The following is a 17,819-nucleotide window of genomic DNA, read 5'->3' on the forward strand; positions in this document are numbered from 1 at the left end:
TTGAGATCCAAAACCAATTTAACCAGCACTCGGACACCAGCCACAGGCTGTTTAAAACAAATCACGGGATAAATGGGTATGCTGCCTTCATGGGTTTTAATATATATATTGCTGTTTGCACTTTTTGTATATTTTTGAGTGTTTTGTTTGTGGTTTTAACATACTAAAGATTTTTATGAAACTTAATTTAATAAATACATATTTTAATTTTAACAATAATATTATATGATGGTTAATCAATATACATGGTTTTAGTCATTGTTGGTAAGGTTATTCTGCATCTATTGATTTAACAGAAAGTTTTTTTAACTAATTGTATGAAATCATCAATTTGTATTATGGGTATATATGGGCTGGGTTTTTCTTGTGTTAATTGTTCTGAGGAAGTCCATTCTAGGGGAAGAAGGTGCTTAACCTGTAATAAAGTCTTCATTGGCCTGTGGCTGGTGTCCCTTGGGAAAAACCCGGTTCCCTTGAATTACCACATTAATGGTAGTCCACTGACCACAGAAGGCATTAAAAGAGATCTGGGAACACAGGTTGACAGCAACCTCTCTTCTGACCACCATGTTGCCACTGTGGTCAGAAAGTCCTTCTATGTGGTACATCTCATTACTAAGGGTTTTGCATCCAGGAAGAAAGTCTCCCTCTACTCTTCCCTCATTAGGCCAATCATCGAGTACAATGCCCCTGCAACAACTGGAGAGGCTACAAAAGTACCACACAAAGAGGATCCTAGGCCTGAAACACTTGTCTTATATAGACAGACTCAAAAAACTCTAACTATTCTCTGTCTCATATCACCTACTTAGAGGTGATCTCTGCTTGACTTACAATGCCATGTCTGACCCTGCTCTGTTAGAAATGTTACATCTAAAGAAATCCCAATCCCTCCGCACCACACGCTCCAGAGACCTCAACCTCATTACCACAATCAACAGAACATGCTGGAGGGACAGCTTCATAACCCAGAAACTGCCCATGCTATGGAACAGACTTCCAATACATGTCAAGCAGAGCACCTCACTGGCCCTCTTCAAGAGAAATCTTGATGAGTGGATGGGAAATAGAAAATTCACCCTGGGGATCACTCCAGTGGCTCTACTCAACAGAGGCGCTAGGAACTAAGGTAGGGTGGTACAATGTCAGGATAATCCTATGGGCTAGGCTTGAAAAGGAGCCAGGGCCATTAACCTAGTACACACCTATGAACCTATAATAATACCGCCTCTTTTAAGCAGATATGTCAGAAATACACTTCAGATCAAAGTATGTAAAAACATTAGAAGCTGAAAGTTATGATAGTCAATATTTCCAAGACTTTTCAAGAAACATCAGACGTTTTAACTAACTATTTTGTCAGTCATCTAACATTTTTCATGTAAGGATCTGCTGAATATATATAACACTTATTGCAAAAAAAGCCTCACGACCCTCTGTTTAGTTACTAAAGGTTTAGTTATGTAACAGAAGTCCAATGTTAAGATGCATAATGAGTTTAGTTACTACAAGTGTCATTGAATCTGCAGAATGTATGCATCTATAAAAGAACATATGTATTTTCAAAGGAGTTAAACACTTTTATCAGAACTAATTATTTACCATTTAAAGTATCTAAGTGAAGGATAACAGAATGTCAAAAGAAAAGAATTCTAAATACAGCCAGCCATTCAACAAGTTCAAAAGGTCGAGTGATGTCATCGCTGTTGTTTCCTCAAGCTGCAGCTTTATAAACTTGTTAAAAAGTATCTAAATAGGCTTGTGCACAGCACAGGTGGTCTCTAGTAAGGAACAAAGTAATTTCAGCGGGAAATCAAATCTTGAAGCTTTTAGAGTTTACAGAAAAAAAAAAAAAAAAAAAAAAAACACTCAAGTGCATGTCATGAATTTCCACAATGAGAACAGTCACACACACCACCAGTTTCCTCACAAAACATCAACACTGTGAAAATAATAAACCCTTTTATATAAAAACAGCTATTTAGAAGTAATAACAGCTGCCTCAAATCAGAAATCATTTTATAACATTTCAATCATTTACCCACCAATTAACCAGACCAGAGGAAAAAAAGAACCTAGTATACACACACACACACACACACACACACACACATATATATATATATATATATATATATATATATATATATATATATATATATATATATATATCAAACTTCTATTTAGCCATCTATAAAACATCATTAATGTACTGTATTAATGTTTATATGTGTCTAAACAGAGAGTCTAAAACATCTAGTTAGAAACACTAATCAGAAACATATTGTTACCCCACCACTGACCCACTAGAAAAAAATGCACTTGGGTATGAAGTCAAATTACACTATTACTGAAGAATTAGAAGACATATATCATTTGTAGTTATTTGAAAGAGAAAAGTATGTAAAGTACTTATAGTAGGGAAAAGAGAGAAAAGGAACATTAGTAACATAAAGGTATAGGAAGAAAGAAGAGAGGGAGAGAAAGAGAAAGAATATTATTTAAATACTTAGCATTATATGTAATTGGAAGAAGTAGCTACAGAAAGGAAAAGAGAAAGTATAGAGATTTTCCAGAATCAAATATATTATGATTCATAAAATAAAGCATTTAAAATTAGAAGGATTTTTTTCATTTGTCCTTTAGTTTCTTAGTTTTGTATGCCCCTTCCTTCACAGATCATCCATTTTTTGTTGCCTGTCTCTTCAAACTCTGGGATGACCATTCCATTTCTTCTATGTCCGACAGTATTTTCTTCTTTTGGATAAATTCTACTGCTTCTTATAGGGAATCAAAGATCTTCACTCCTTCTGGCTAGGTGATTTTTATTCTTGCAGGAAAAAGAATTTGAGCTTTAACATTGGCTTGTTTCAAGGATTTAATTAGAGGAACACACTCCTTTCTTCTGGATATGACTGTAGAGGTGTAGTCATTGTCAAAAAGAATAACTTTTTCACCAATCTTGATAGGGGAATTAGTCCAATCTGATTTCAGTACCAAGTCCTTGTCTTGTGAGGAAAGAAATCTAACTATAATAGATCTGGGGTTAGATGAACTCAGAGACGAAGCTGGATTTGCCAGGGACTGATGAGGCCTCTCAATTCCAAAAGAGAGGGATTCAGGCATGTTTAGTGCTGATGAAAACCACTTATTAAGGAACTGAATCATGTTAGCACCCTCTTTTTTCTCAGGAATTCCATATATTCTTACGTTATTCCTCCTTGACCAACTTTCAAGGTCTTCCAGTTTCTCAATCAGCCTGGTGTTTTCTTTCAGAAGAAATTCATTGTGATGTTCATTTTCTGTCACTCTAGTATCCAGGTCAGTTACTGTTTCCTCTAAGGCAAGAATCTGTTCAGATTGTTTTTTACTATTCCATTTAGATGTTCCAGTTGTTTACTGCATTCTTGTTTGATAATATCCATTTTGTTTTCAAATTTGTCCATTTTTAGTGACAGTTCCTGGATGTTTGTTATTATAAGATGTAGTTCTTTCTTCACTGCACTCTCCTGGTGTGGGGTCTTCGAGTTGCTCATGTTGAGATCTCCAGTAGAAAACTTCTTGACAGGAATCATTAAAAAATTCTCTTGACTATGTATTAAAGTTTACGTTAATCTATCTTTTAATACATTTTAGTTAGATTTTTCTAAAAATTGAAGTATATTTCTGTCAGGATATTAAAATCTAAGCAGAGCTATGGATTTCTGCAGCTATCAGACTGGCATCTTGGCCACGCCCCTGCCAATTATGATATTTTCTGATGGACTGAGTAACCATCAGTGTTCTCCCACTGAAAACACTGATTCATCCTGGAGATAGTTTCATTGAAAAAGAATATCTCTCAGGGAGAATCAGATACCACTCTCTCCTCAGAATCAGACACATAGAAAGAAAAAAACTGTATCTCCGCCTTCACTCCCAACAGGTTTATATTCTTGAATCTATTCTGGGAAAGAGGAATCACTTTTTCTTGAACTAGAAACCATCTCATAAGAATGGTCAACAGCCTACGCAAGACCCTAAGCCATGCCTAATAAATTAGTCCTGTCCAGAGTAACTGACAAACAAGAAGATAATATTTACGTTTTCTGTCTCTTTTTGACAGGAATTTCTAAAGCAACAGAACCAGTATTGTCAGCAACAACTTCCTGAGGAATGGGTACAACATTCTGGTGAAGTAGGGGCACAATCCCTGCCCCTTCTCTCAAGGCTGGCAAGAGTAACACTTGCCCCATAAGAGGGCCCCTACAGCAGCAGAGGATGTGTCTACCTCAGTCCATTCTGGCTGCATGAACTATGCCAGAGATACATGAAGAAAAAGATAAGTGGCCTGAGGCACCAACTTTGATCACAGCAGTCACCCATGTATGGCTGAGGCAAAATACCAACCTGCTGTGGTGGCAAAGGCTACTTAACATTTTTTTTTGGTGTGTGGCTGGAAGAAAGTTCAGCTAAAAAACTGGCATGATGCTTCACAGTCAAGCAGAAAATGATGCCTGTTTACCAGGGAAGCTTAACAGCAATATACAATAAAGCAGGAACGAAACAAAAAGTAACTATTTTTCCCAGGAAAAAAACAGAGTAAAGGACACTTTAAACACTTTTCCCAGCCCCCAAAGTAAGATAACCACAGTTCTTCCACAGAAAAAGTAGTTTTAATCAACTTTTTACCACAAAAGTAGAAATGTACACTCCCACTTAAAAGTACATAAAAGTCATGAGACAGTAGACCAAAACACTTTTTTCTAGCTAAAAGTACTTCTTTTTTAAGAAAAAAATACATTTTCTTTAGTGTAAAAAAGGAAAATGGGAGGTTTTTCCCAGAAATAAACTTATCTAACAAGCAATGGAATAGTGTTGGCTGACAATCAATCTTCAAAATCTCGCAGAGGAGTGCTGTTCTCAGTGGCAGGAAAATACTACAGGGCTTGGTAGCCAAACCTGCCTTAGTCAGCTGAACTTGAGCTAACAGGTTTGGCTCGTGGAAGGTGCCCTGACTATTTGGAAGCTGGCAGGCTGTAATATCTTATGAAATACATAACCCACTTAACTTACTTAGGTTGCTGCAGCAGTTATCACAACTATGAACATATTATGTTATATTTACAGTATGGAGGTGGTGATCATGCATTAACTTCAGCTTCCCATCGGCCAAGAAGGTCAGACTTGTGGTGTCTCAAGTCATTATAGTGGTGAAGGCACTGTTTCAATGTACATGAGATGTCAGTAGCATGGGAAACAGCTTTGGCCAAACTATTTCAAGCATTAGCCTTATACTGTTACCTGGTACTGCCCTCCTACAGAAGCCTCCACTTGCACTGCTTATTGTGGATGTCTGCAGAAATCTTGGCCAACTCCTCATACAAACTGTATGCTCTAAAACAAACACTACCTTCACCTTCTCCAGCCATAATTCTCAACCTCAAAGATCTCTGGAAAAATGGCAGGGTATTGGCACCCAAATGAAAGCTTTTATGTTTCAGCCTTTGTGCAAATGTGGGCACTGATGAGCACCGCATTTTCACAATGTGTGGTAAAATAAAAAAGATGGGTACTATATTATGGTTCTAATGGCGCTTTAGGTGAGAAACATGGCAGTCCTCCATCCCTCCGTGTGCTGCTGAGAAGAAATGCTCAACAGCAACTCAGTCTTCAGATGGTTAAAGACAGCATGACCACTGGTCATGGAACACCACCTCTCTTAAAAATGTTTTACAAATGGGCAACATGTGGAACACTTACTAACAGTTAATCATTGCAACTAGTAACTGCACAGCATGGTTAATGTGTTATATTAGACTAATAAAATTTTAGTTTGTTGAATTCATCCTTATGTAATTGAAAAACAAGTGCTTTCACTTGAATGTATGACAGACCCTCTCAATGTGGAAATGAGAGAGACACAGCTCTTTAAAATTTAAATTCTGAATAATTACTCATAATGAGATACACTTGAGAAGTAAGAGCATGACAATTTCCCAGCAGTCCATCTAATCTAAGCTTCCTGTGCATGCATAAAGCTCATCACAGCTGCTCAGGCATGTGCATGTCATCACAGAGAACTCAATACAATGTTTATCAAGTTTGCTTGAAACGCAAATTTAGGGATTCAGAAACAATAATCAGATGAGCTCTAATTAGCATACTCATGGCCTCAAAGAGGGTAATCTCCATGATATAAGCACAACTAGAGCCACAGATCAACGTTGTGCTATGGAAGACAAACCCTGATCAAATCCAGAAGCCTGTTACAGCAATCACCTGATAATATAATACCACTATCTGTGTACATAAAAAGATATGTTGGCATTTTTACCCCCCCCCCCGTTTCTTTGTACAAGCACAGAGTTTCATGTGCTACTTACTGTAAGGTCTAGATGTGTGGTTCAGTTTTTCAGGGTATTTACATGCACTGGGCAAGGCTCTTTGATGGGGTAAAGTGGAAGAATACTGTCTGTAGTAGAATACAGTCACTTTGCTGCAGGTGGTATCAATGTTAAAGTCTGACAAATAGCACTGTAATGTAATTGAACCACCAAAAAGAACTATACTTGTATACCACACAATAGAAAGGCCAGCGAGAAATGAAACACTTTTAATAAAATAAAACAAAATAAAGTGCTCTAGTGCTTCAGATATAACAAGCCTTTTACAGAATATGGGTAAAAAAAAAAGGCTTGTTATAGCTGAGGCGCTAGAGCACTTTATTTCATGTTTTATTTTATTAAAAGATTTTTGTTTCTAGCGGGGCCTGTCTATTGTGTGGTATACAAGCATTATAATGTTGTGTGCCTTATACATATGTTTAGTCTTCAAACACTTGAATTTTATCTTTACTACACTATTTTTTTTAAATCCTCAGTTAGGCTATTTTGAAACTATATAAGAACAGCAAAATAAGTACTTATGCACTTTATGTGCCATGAAGTGCACAAAGACTGAACATTGTAAAACAGAGGGGCAGTGGATATCAGGAGGGTCCAGTTTATCACACTGTTGGAGGTTAATATGAAATATTCAAATAAGGTGGGCTCCACCACCACATCCAAATTTTCTGCCATAGTTGGCTGCCTTTCTAAAAGCCTTTGTATCAAGGTCAAACCCACTGTAAAATCACTATGTATATATAACATGGATGCTAGTACTTCTGAAAACTAGTTTTGGTTGTCTTATTCCTCCTGAAGGGATCCTGTCTGCCTTCATGGACACCTCAGCTTGAGATCAGTTTGGTCACCTAATCTCAAATTGTGAAGAACAAGTAATCAGCACCTTTCTGCTTCTTTCCTTCTTAACTGACAAAGATCTCACTAAATTCTCCTGGCAAAAGATACTGAATTTGGTGTGAGCATAAATCTGAAACAATAGGCTAGGGCTTTACAACACTTTCTAAACAATAATGAAAACATGAAAAACTGTATAAAATGAGAAAGGAATTCAATGCTTTGCCTCTAAATCTCTTAGCACAAGAAATCTGGACAAAGCCAAAAATAACGGAGGTGATAAAGGCCCAAAAATAGGGACAAATTTGAAGTATTGCGCTTGTAAACTTAGAAAGTTGCTAGACTAAAAGGTTTTGTGATATCATACATTTTCTGAAGGATATGAAATCTGAAACTCAAATGTCTGTCATTATTTAATGAATTCAATCTTCAGTGGTTTGCCAGGAAACCACTAATTTTATGAGGAAGAGACCATAATGTGAAGAAAAATCAGGACACTCTGCGAAAATCTGGACAGTTGGAAAGTATTCACAAGTTATGTTACCAAGTGGAAAGACTACACCAGAAAGTACTAGATAAGAACCAAAGATCAAGCATTTACCTCTTTTTTAAAACATGTCATTTATGACACAGACAAATGAAGGTCCGGAGAACAGTTTGCTTTCCAGTCAAGAACTGCTGACAATGCTATGCTGAACACTGCCATCTGGCAAATAACTTCTTAACATGTCAATAAGCTGAAAAAAATCAAAACACATTCTTCACACAGCATACAACTACATTCTAATTTTTTGTTTCCTCCTAGAATTGTAGTAAGCAGTTTAGTATTTGCCCAATAAAGTGGTTACAATATTTATTTATTTATTTGTTTTACATTTGTTTACCGGGATGGTCCGACTGGGACAGTGCCCATTTTCAGCAGAGGCCCAGGGAGAAAAAGCTCCAGTCTAAGCTTACATACAAATTATCACAATAACTAATAGAAATTATAAACAACACTGACAAAAAAAGAGTGTTAGCACATTTACAGGATAAAAATGTAAAAACAAAAATATATACATATATGATGCAAAATAATTTTTCAGACTCAAAATACTTCACACAACCTAGCACAAAATTACAAAACAGCATCAACTTGATGAAACTATTGTGCCATTTTTCTTCATAGTCATCCAAAATTCTGAAATAGTTGCATATATACCAAGCAAAATATACTCTATGCACAACTCAAGTACCTGTACTCTCCTCAATTTTTGCCAGTTTCCACATTGTCAGTTTTTCTGTGTGATCTGGTTGGATTGGATACCCCGGAGCTGGACGTATTCCTTCATACTTCACTTTGAATAAGTCTGAAGCAGACATCTGTTCATTACAAGAGTATCCCCAAAATTCCCTTCGAACTCTTTCATGTAATTCTTCTGCAAAGGCCTATGAAGGTAAAAAGAAAATAAAATACCGACTACTAAGCCAGTCTTATCAGGATAACTAGTACTTTCAAACTAATCTTACTTGTGAATAAATTTAAAATAACATATGCATTTAAAATCCTGGTGCCTAAGAAAAAGGAAAGTAGGACCTGCCATAAATCTGAATCTTTGATGATGACGAATCATGAAGGAAACTTAGTTGCAGAACAATTACTTAGACACTAGATGGAGCGCTTCAGCTAAAAATGTTTTAGCTGTTTGTTAGTCTACTAATAGTAGAAGTAAACCTCTTTACTCCAGTTCTTTTCCATGTAAAAATACAGAATGACAGATCAAGATTGAGTCTCTGAAGCCCCACAAGCAGGGGGCAAGTGGGTAACTACCATGAAGATACACTGCCTTCAATAATCTGGAGTAACTAAGTCCTACTTAAATTTTCCATTTTTCTTTCTTTCTCAGGATGCGGATCTTCCAGACATAGGAAATACTAAGTGGTTTACTCAAATGGGGGGGGGGGGGGCACTGACTAAGCGAAACCATTAAGGACCTGCCTCCCTAATGTTTTGCTTTTAAAAGCCAACCTTAGGCACAGGCCAACCAGGCGGCCGCCTACAGTGCCTCTCTAGCAGGGGCGCTTTTCCAGTTTTCATTTGTTTATTTTTTGTAGTAAAGAAATGGCATCTTTACAATATGTTGAATGAATACAGGAAAAACTGAAGAGTAGGACAAACTGTGAGGAAAAATGAAGGGAAAAAGGTAATCTGGATGGTGAAGGCACACCAGGATGGTGGCACAGGTGTGTGTGTGTGTGTGTGTGTGTGTGTGTGTGTGTGTGTGTGGTGGTGCTGTGGAGCCCTTTTGCTTAGGGCACCAACTGACCAAAGGCTGCCTTGTCAATGCTCCTAGACTGAATGTCTAGGCTGTAGTACTTTGTAAATGTGCGAGCAGTAGTCAAAGTTGAGCAGCATAGATATCCTGGACTAAAGTATCCCAAAACAAGATGCAGGTGTTGAAATTGCTCAGGATATATGGATGCTGAAAGGCCATAACCACAGTCTTCCTACAAGGATAAAACATTTCACAATACAATGACACTCATTAGTACAATGTTTAGTGACAAGATTACCCGTCTGCCCTCAGGAAATGAAACAGGCAATTTCTGGGTTTTAGATAGGACTGGAAAATATGGTAAGGTGAAAAGCATAACTGGGTGTAGAAAAGGAATATCATTTTCCAAATAACATTATCTCTCAAAGATACACTACCTTTATTTAAAATTAAACCTGTTTCTCTCTTCACAGAGCCTGAACCTCAGAAATTCTTCCTAATGACATAACTACTAAAATATGTCTTCCATTAAAGGACAAAATATCACAGAATAATACAAGTCCAAGGGGCAACAAAGCCAACTTTTCTACAATAAAATTTAAACTGCATGATGGAAAAGGTTATTCAGTAAGAGGTCTGAGATTACTTTAAATCAAACTGATTTTAATGATTTGATGTGTGAGTGATGGCAGACTATGAAACACACCAGCCAAGAGGCAGTTGCAAAATATATTTAATCCAATGTGTTTAATCCTGTCATTAGATTTTGCAGATTTAATAACCTTAAGAGCCAAACTGTGCTGCTCAAAGGTGGCTGACAAATTTGCAGTAAGTGCTTAGCTCTGCTTTTGAGGCTGCTCCACCTTCCATGAACATATTAAGATGGGTGCTCCTCTTGGTCAAAAGTTCCTTCCCTACTAAGGAGGAGTGTTTGCTCAATACTTAAAAAAATGAACCAGGAATGGACAACTACAATCTGGGTACATGGCTGGTAGTGGAAGAGGCAGCTAAAGCAGAGTGTGTGGGTGTGTGCGTGCGTGGGGGGGGGGGGCTCTACATAAACATTCAAGCAGTAATTTGGCTGCTAAAGATGATGCCACTCGCTGCATCTGATATTTCAAGAGTTACTAAAATTAATTTTCCACAGGCAGACAGTAATTGCTGTACATGTGACGGGAAAGAGGGGTACCTGGGAACATGTTTTTTGGGAATGTAAAAGTTGCCAGATTTCAGAAATTCCCCTCGTGGTATTTTGTCAGAAATGTTAATGGAACAAATTATTTTAAATGAAGAAATGATTCTTCTGAGCTGTAATATAGAAACTAAACTGCCTAGACATTGTAAGGCCCTACTAAGTTTAATGCTGCTATTTGCCAAAAAAGCAATTACAAGGAAAAGGAAATCAAAAGCAACTGTAACAGAATTACTGAATGTTGTACAAGAGATAAATAACTGGATGTGGAATCTGTAGAAAGGGGAAGATGAACACTACGCAAAAATAAATGGAATCTGTGGGCACCAAACATAGCGAATAATGAAACTGTAACAGAATTACTGAATGTTGTACAGGAGATAAATAACTGGATGTGGAATCTGTAGAAAGGGAAGATGAACACTACACAAAAAAATGGAATCTGTGGGCACCAAACATAGCGAATAATGAAACTGTAACAGAATTACTGAATGTTGTACAGGAGATAAATAACTGGATGTGGAATCTGTAGAAAGGGGAAGATGAACACTACACAAAAATAAATGGAATCTGTGGGCACCAAACATAGCGAATAATGAAACTGTAACAGAATTACTGAATGTTGTACAGGAGATAAATAACTGGATGTGGAATCTGTAGAAAGGGAAGATGAACACTACACAAAAATAAATGGAATCTGTGGGCACCAAACATAGCGAATAATGAAACTGTAACAGAATTACTGAATGTTGTACAGGAGATAAATAACTGGATGTGGAATCTGTAGAACGGGAAGATGAACACTACACAAAAATAAATGGAATCTGTGGGCACCAAACATAGCGAATAATGAAACTGTAACAGAATTACTGAATGTTGTACAGGAGATAAATAACTGGATGTGGAATCTGTAGAAAGGGGAAGATGAACACTACACAAAAATAAATGGAATCTGTGGGCACCAAACATAGCGAATAATGAAACTGTAACAGAATTACTGAATGTTGTACAGGAGATAAATAACTGGATGTGGAATCTGTAGAAAGGGAAGATGAACACTACACAAAAATAAATGGAATCTGTGGGCACCAAACATAGCGAATAATGAAACTGTAACAGAATTACTGAATGTTGTACAGGAGATAAATAACTGGATGTGGAATCTGTAGAAAGGGGAAGATGAACACTACACAAAAATAAATGGAATCTGTGGGCACCAAACATAGCGAATAATGAAACTGTAACAGAATTACTGAATGTTGTACAGGAGATAAATAACTGGATGTGGAATCTGTAGAAAGGGGAAGATGAACACTACACAAAAATAAATGGAATCTGTGGGCACCAAACATAGCGAATAATGAAACTGTAACAGAATTACTGAATGTTGTACAGGAGATAAATAACTGGATGTGGAATCTGTAGAAAGGGAAGATGAACACTACACAAAAATAAATGGAATCTGTGGGCACCAAACATAGCGAATAATGAAACTGTAACAGAATTACTGAATGTTGTACAGGAGATAAATAACTGGATGTGGAATCTGTAGAAAGGGAAGATGAACACTACACAAAAATAAATGGAATCTGTGGGCACCAAACATAGCGAATAATGAAACTGTAACAGAATTACTGAATGTTGTACAGGAGATAAATAACTGGATGTGGAATCTGTAGAAAGGGAAGATGAACACTACACAAAAATAAATGGAATCTGTGGGCACCAAACATAGCGAATAATGAAACTGTAACAGAATTACTGAATGTTGTACAGGAGATAAATAACTGGATGTGGAATCTGTAGAAAGGGGAAGATGAACACTACACAAAAATAAATGGAATCTGTGGGCACCAAACATAGCGAATAATGAAACTGTAACAGAATTACTGAATGTTGTACAGGAGATAAATAACTGGATGTGGAATCTGTAGAAAGGGGAAGATGAACACTACACAAAAATAAATGGAATCTGTGGGCACCAAACATAGCGAATAATGAAACTGTAACAGAATTACTGAATGTTGTACAGGAGATAAATAACTGGATGTGGAATCTGTAGAAAGGGGAAGATGAACACTACACAAAAATAAATGGAATCTGTGGGCACCAAACATAGCGAATAATGAAACTGTAACAGAATTACTGAATGTTGTACAGGAGATAAATAACTGGATGTGGAATCTGTAGAAAGGGAAGATGAACACTACACAAAAATAAATGGAATCTGTGGGCACCAAACATAGCGAATAATGAAACTGTAACAGAATTACTGAATGTTGTACAGGAGATAAATAACTGGATGTGGAATCTGTAGAAAGGGAAAGATGAACGCTACACAAAAATAAATGGAATCTGTGGGCACCAAACATAGCGAATAATGAAACTGTAACAGAATTACTGAATGTTGTACAGGAGATAAATAACTGGATGTGGAATCTGTAGAAAGGGGAAGATGAACACTACACAAAAATAAATGGAATCTGTGGGCACCAAACATAGCGAATAATGAAACTGTAACAGAATTACTGAATGTTGTACAGGAGATAAATAACTGGATGTGGAATCTGTAGAAAGGGAAGATGAACACTACACAAAAATAAATGGAATCTGTGGGCACCAAACATAGCGAATAATGAAACTGTAACAGAATTACTGAATGTTGTACAGGAGATAAATAACTGGATGTGGAATCTGTAGAAAGGGAAGATGAACACTACACAAAAATAAATGGAATCTGTGGGCACCAAACATAGCGAATAATGAAACTGTAACAGAATTACTGAATGTTGTACAGGAGATAAATAACTGGATGTGGAATCTGTAGAAAGGGAAGATGAACACTACACAAAAATAAATGGAATCTGTGGGCACCAAACATAGCGAATAATGAAACTGTAACAGAATTACTGAATGTTGTACAGGAGATAAATAACTGGATGTGGAATCTGTAGAAAGGGAAGATGAACACTACACAAAAATAAATGGAATCTGTGGGCACCAAACATAGCGAATAATGAAACTGTAACAGAATTACTGAATGTTGTACAGGAGATAAATAACTGGATGTGGAATCTGTAGAAAGGGAAGATGAACACTACACAAAAATAAATGGAATCTGTGGGCACCAAACATAGCGAATAATGAAACTGTAACAGAATTACTGAATGTTGTACAGGAGATAAATAACTGGATGTGGAATCTGTAGAAAGGCGAAGATGAACACTACACAAAAATAAATGGAATCTGTGGGCACCAAACATAGCGAATAATGAAACTGTAACAGAATTACTGAATGTTGTACAGGAGATAAATAACTGGATGTGGAATCTGTAGAAAGGGGAAGATGAACACTACACAAAAATAAATGGAATCTGTGGGCACCAAACATAGCGAATAATGAAACTGTAACAGAATTACTGAATGTTGTACAGGAGATAAATAACTGGATGTGGAATCTGTAGAAAGGGGAAGATGAACACTACACAAAAATAAATGGAATCTGTGGGCACCAAACATAGCGAATAATGAAACTGTAACAGAATTACTGAATGTTGTACAGGAGATAAATAACTGGATGTGGAATCTGTAGAAAGGGGAAGATGAACACTACACAAAAATAAATGGAATCTGTGGGCACCAAACATAGCGAATAATGAAACTGTAACAGAATTACTGAATGTTGTACAGGAGATAAATAACTGGATGTGGAATCTGTAGAAAGGGGAAGATGAACACTACACAAAAATAAATGGAATCTGTGGGCACCAAACATAGCGAATAATGAAACTGTAACAGAATTACTGAATGTTGTACAGGAGATAAATAACTGGATGTGGAATCTGTAGAAAGGGAAGATGAACACTACACAAAAATAAATGGAATCTGTGGGCACCAAACATAGCGAATAATGAAACTGTAACAGAATTACTGAATGTTGTACAGGAGATAAATAACTGGATGTGGAATCTGTAGAAAGGGAAGATGAACACTACACAAAAATAAATGGAATCTGTGGGCACCAAACATAGCGAATAATGAAACTGTAACAGAATTACTGAATGTTGTACAGGAGATAAATAACTGGATGTGGAATCTGTAGAAAGGGGAAGATGAACACTACACAAAAATAAATGGAATCTGTGGGCACCAAACATAGCGAATAATGAAACTGTAACAGAATTACTGAATGTTGTACAGGAGATAAATAACTGGATGTGGAATCTGTAGAAAGGGAAGATGAACACTACACAAAAATAAATGGAATCTGTGGGCACCAAACATAGCGAATAATGAAACTGTAACAGAATTACTGAATGTTGTACAGGAGATAAATAACTGGATGTGGAATCTGTAGAAAGGGAAGATGAACACTACACAAAAATAAATGGAATCTGTGGGCACCAAACATAGCGAATAATGAAACTGTAACAGAATTACTGAATGTTGTACAGGAGATAAATAACTGGATGTGGAATCTGTAGAAAGGGGAAGATGAACACTACACAAAAATAAATGGAATCTGTGGGCACCAAACATAGCGAATAATGAAACTGTAACAGAATTACTGAATGTTGTACAGGAGATAAATAACTGGATGTGGAATCTGTAGAAAGGGGAAGATGAACACTACACAAAAATAAATGGAATCTGTGGGCACCAAACATAGCGAATAATGAAACTGTAACAGAATTACTGAATGTTGTACAGGAGATAAATAACTGGATGTGGAATCTGTAGAAAGGGAAGATGAACACTACACAAAAATAAATGGAATCTGTGGGCACCAAACATAGCGAATAATGAAACTGTAACAGAATTACTGAATGTTGTACAGGAGATAAATAACTGGATGTGGAATCTGTAGAAAGGGGAAGATGAACACTACACAAAAATAAATGGAATCTGTGGGCACCAAACATAGCGAATAATGAAACTGTAACAGAATTACTGAATGTTGTACAGGAGATAAATAACTGGATGTGGAATCTGTAGAAAGGGAAGATGAACACTACACAAAAATAAATGGAATCTGTGGGCACCAAACATAGCGAATAATGAAACTGTAACAGAATTACTGAATGTTGTACAGGAGATAAATAACTGGATGTGGAATCTGTAGAAAGGGAAGATGAACACTACACAAAAATAAATGGAATCTGTGGGCACCAAACATAGCGAATAATGAAACTGTAACAGAATTACTGAATGTTGTACAGGAGATAAATAACTGGATGTGGAATCTGTAGAAAGGGAAGATGAACACTACACAAAAATAAATGGAATCTGTGGGCACCAAACATAGCGAATAATGAAACTGTAACAGAATTACTGAATGTTGTACAGGAGATAAATAACTGGATGTGGAATCTGTAGAAAGGGGAAGATGAACACTACACAAAAATAAATGGAATCTGTGGGCACCAAACATAGCGAATAATGAAACTGTAACAGAATTACTGAATGTTGTACAGGAGATAAATAACTGGATGTGGAATCTGTAGAAAGGGGAAGATGAACACTACACAAAAATAAATGGAATCTGTGGGCACCAAACATAGCGAATAATGAAACTGTAACAGAATTACTGAATGTTGTACAGGAGATAAATAACTGGATGTGGAATCTGTAGAAAGGGGAAGATGAACACTACACAAAAATAAATGGAATCTGTGGGCACCAAACATAGCGAATAATGAAACTGTAACAGAATTACTGAATGTTGTACAGGAGATAAATAACTGGATGTGGAATCTGTAGAAAGGGGAAGATGAACACTACACAAAAATAAATGGAATCTGTGGGCACCAAACATAGCGAATAATGAAACTGTAACAGAATTACTGAATGTTGTACAGGAGATAAATAACTGGATGTGGAATCTGTAGAAAGGGGAAGATGAACACTACACAAAAATAAATGGAATCTGTGGGCACCAAACATAGCGAATAATGAAACTGTAACAGAATTACTGAATGTTGTACAGGAGATAAATAACTGGATGTGGAATCTGTAGAAAGGGGAAGATGAACACTACACAAAAATAAATGGAATCTGTGGGCACCAAACATAGCGAATAATGAAACTGTAACAGAATTACTGAATGTTGTACAGGAGATAAATAACTGGATGTGGAATCTGTAGAAAGGGAAGATGAACACTACACAAAATAAATGGAATCTGTGGGCACCAAACATAGCGAATAATGAAACTGTAACAGAATTACTGAATGTTGTACAGGAGATAAATAACTGGATGTGGAATCTGTAGAAAGGGGAAGATGAACACTACACAAAAATAAATGGAATCTGTGGGCACCAAACATAGCGAATAATGAAACTGTAACAGAATTACTGAATGTTGTACAGGAGATAAATAACTGGATGTGGAATCTGTAGAAAGGGGAAGATGAACACTACACAAAAATAAATGGAATCTGTGGGCACCAAACATAGCGAATAATGAAACTGTAACAGAATTACTGAATGTTGTACAGGAGATAAATAACTGGATGTGGAATCTGTAGAAAGGGGAAGATGAACACTACACAAAAATAAATGGAATCTGTGGGCACCAAACATAGCGAATAATGAAACTGTAACAGAATTACTGAATGTTGTACAGGAGATAAATAACTGGATGTGGAATCTGTAGAAAGGGAAGATGAACACTACACAAAAATAAATGGAATCTGTGGGCACCAAACATAGCGAATAATGAAACTGTAACAGAATTACTGAATGTTGTACAGGAGATAAATAACTGGATGTGGAATCTGTAGAAAGGGGAAGATGAACACTACGCAAAAATAAATGGAATCTGTGGGCACCAAACATAGCGAATAATGAAACTGTAACAGAATTACTGAATGTTGTACAGGAGATAAATAACTGGATGTGGAATCTGTAGAAAGGGAAGATGAACACTACACAAAAATAAATGGAATCTGTGGGCACCAAACATAGCGAATAATGAAACTGTAACAGAATTACTGAATGTTGTACAGGAGATAAATAACTGGATGTGGAATCTGTAGAAAGGGAAGATGAACACTACACAAAAATAAATGGAATCTGTGGGCACCAAACATAGCGAATAATGAAACTGTAACAGAATTACTGAATGTTGTACAGGAGATAAATAACTGGATGT

The 17,819-nt window shown here is 36.6% G+C and overlaps 1 protein-coding gene across 2 annotated transcripts in view; it reads right to left on the reverse strand.

Moving 5' to 3' along the window:
* MTR (5-methyltetrahydrofolate-homocysteine methyltransferase) overlaps positions 1 to 17,819 on the reverse strand; it is a 1,755,520-nt gene that overhangs the window by 107,408 nt on the left and 1,630,293 nt on the right. For both annotated transcript variants that reach the window (XM_044059073.1, XM_044059064.1), the window contains exon 31: positions 8,456 to 8,648. In XM_044059073.1, coding sequence (XP_043915008.1) covers positions 8,456 to 8,648 — 193 coding nt within the window. The remainder of the gene's footprint in view (positions 1 to 8,455; positions 8,649 to 17,819) is intronic.

This window comes from Protopterus annectens, chromosome 1.part2 (genome assembly GCF_019279795.1).
Source record: "Protopterus annectens isolate FY-2018-M chromosome 1.part2, PAN1.0, whole genome shotgun sequence".
Lineage (NCBI taxonomy): Eukaryota > Metazoa > Chordata > Ceratodontiformes > Protopteridae > Protopterus > Protopterus annectens.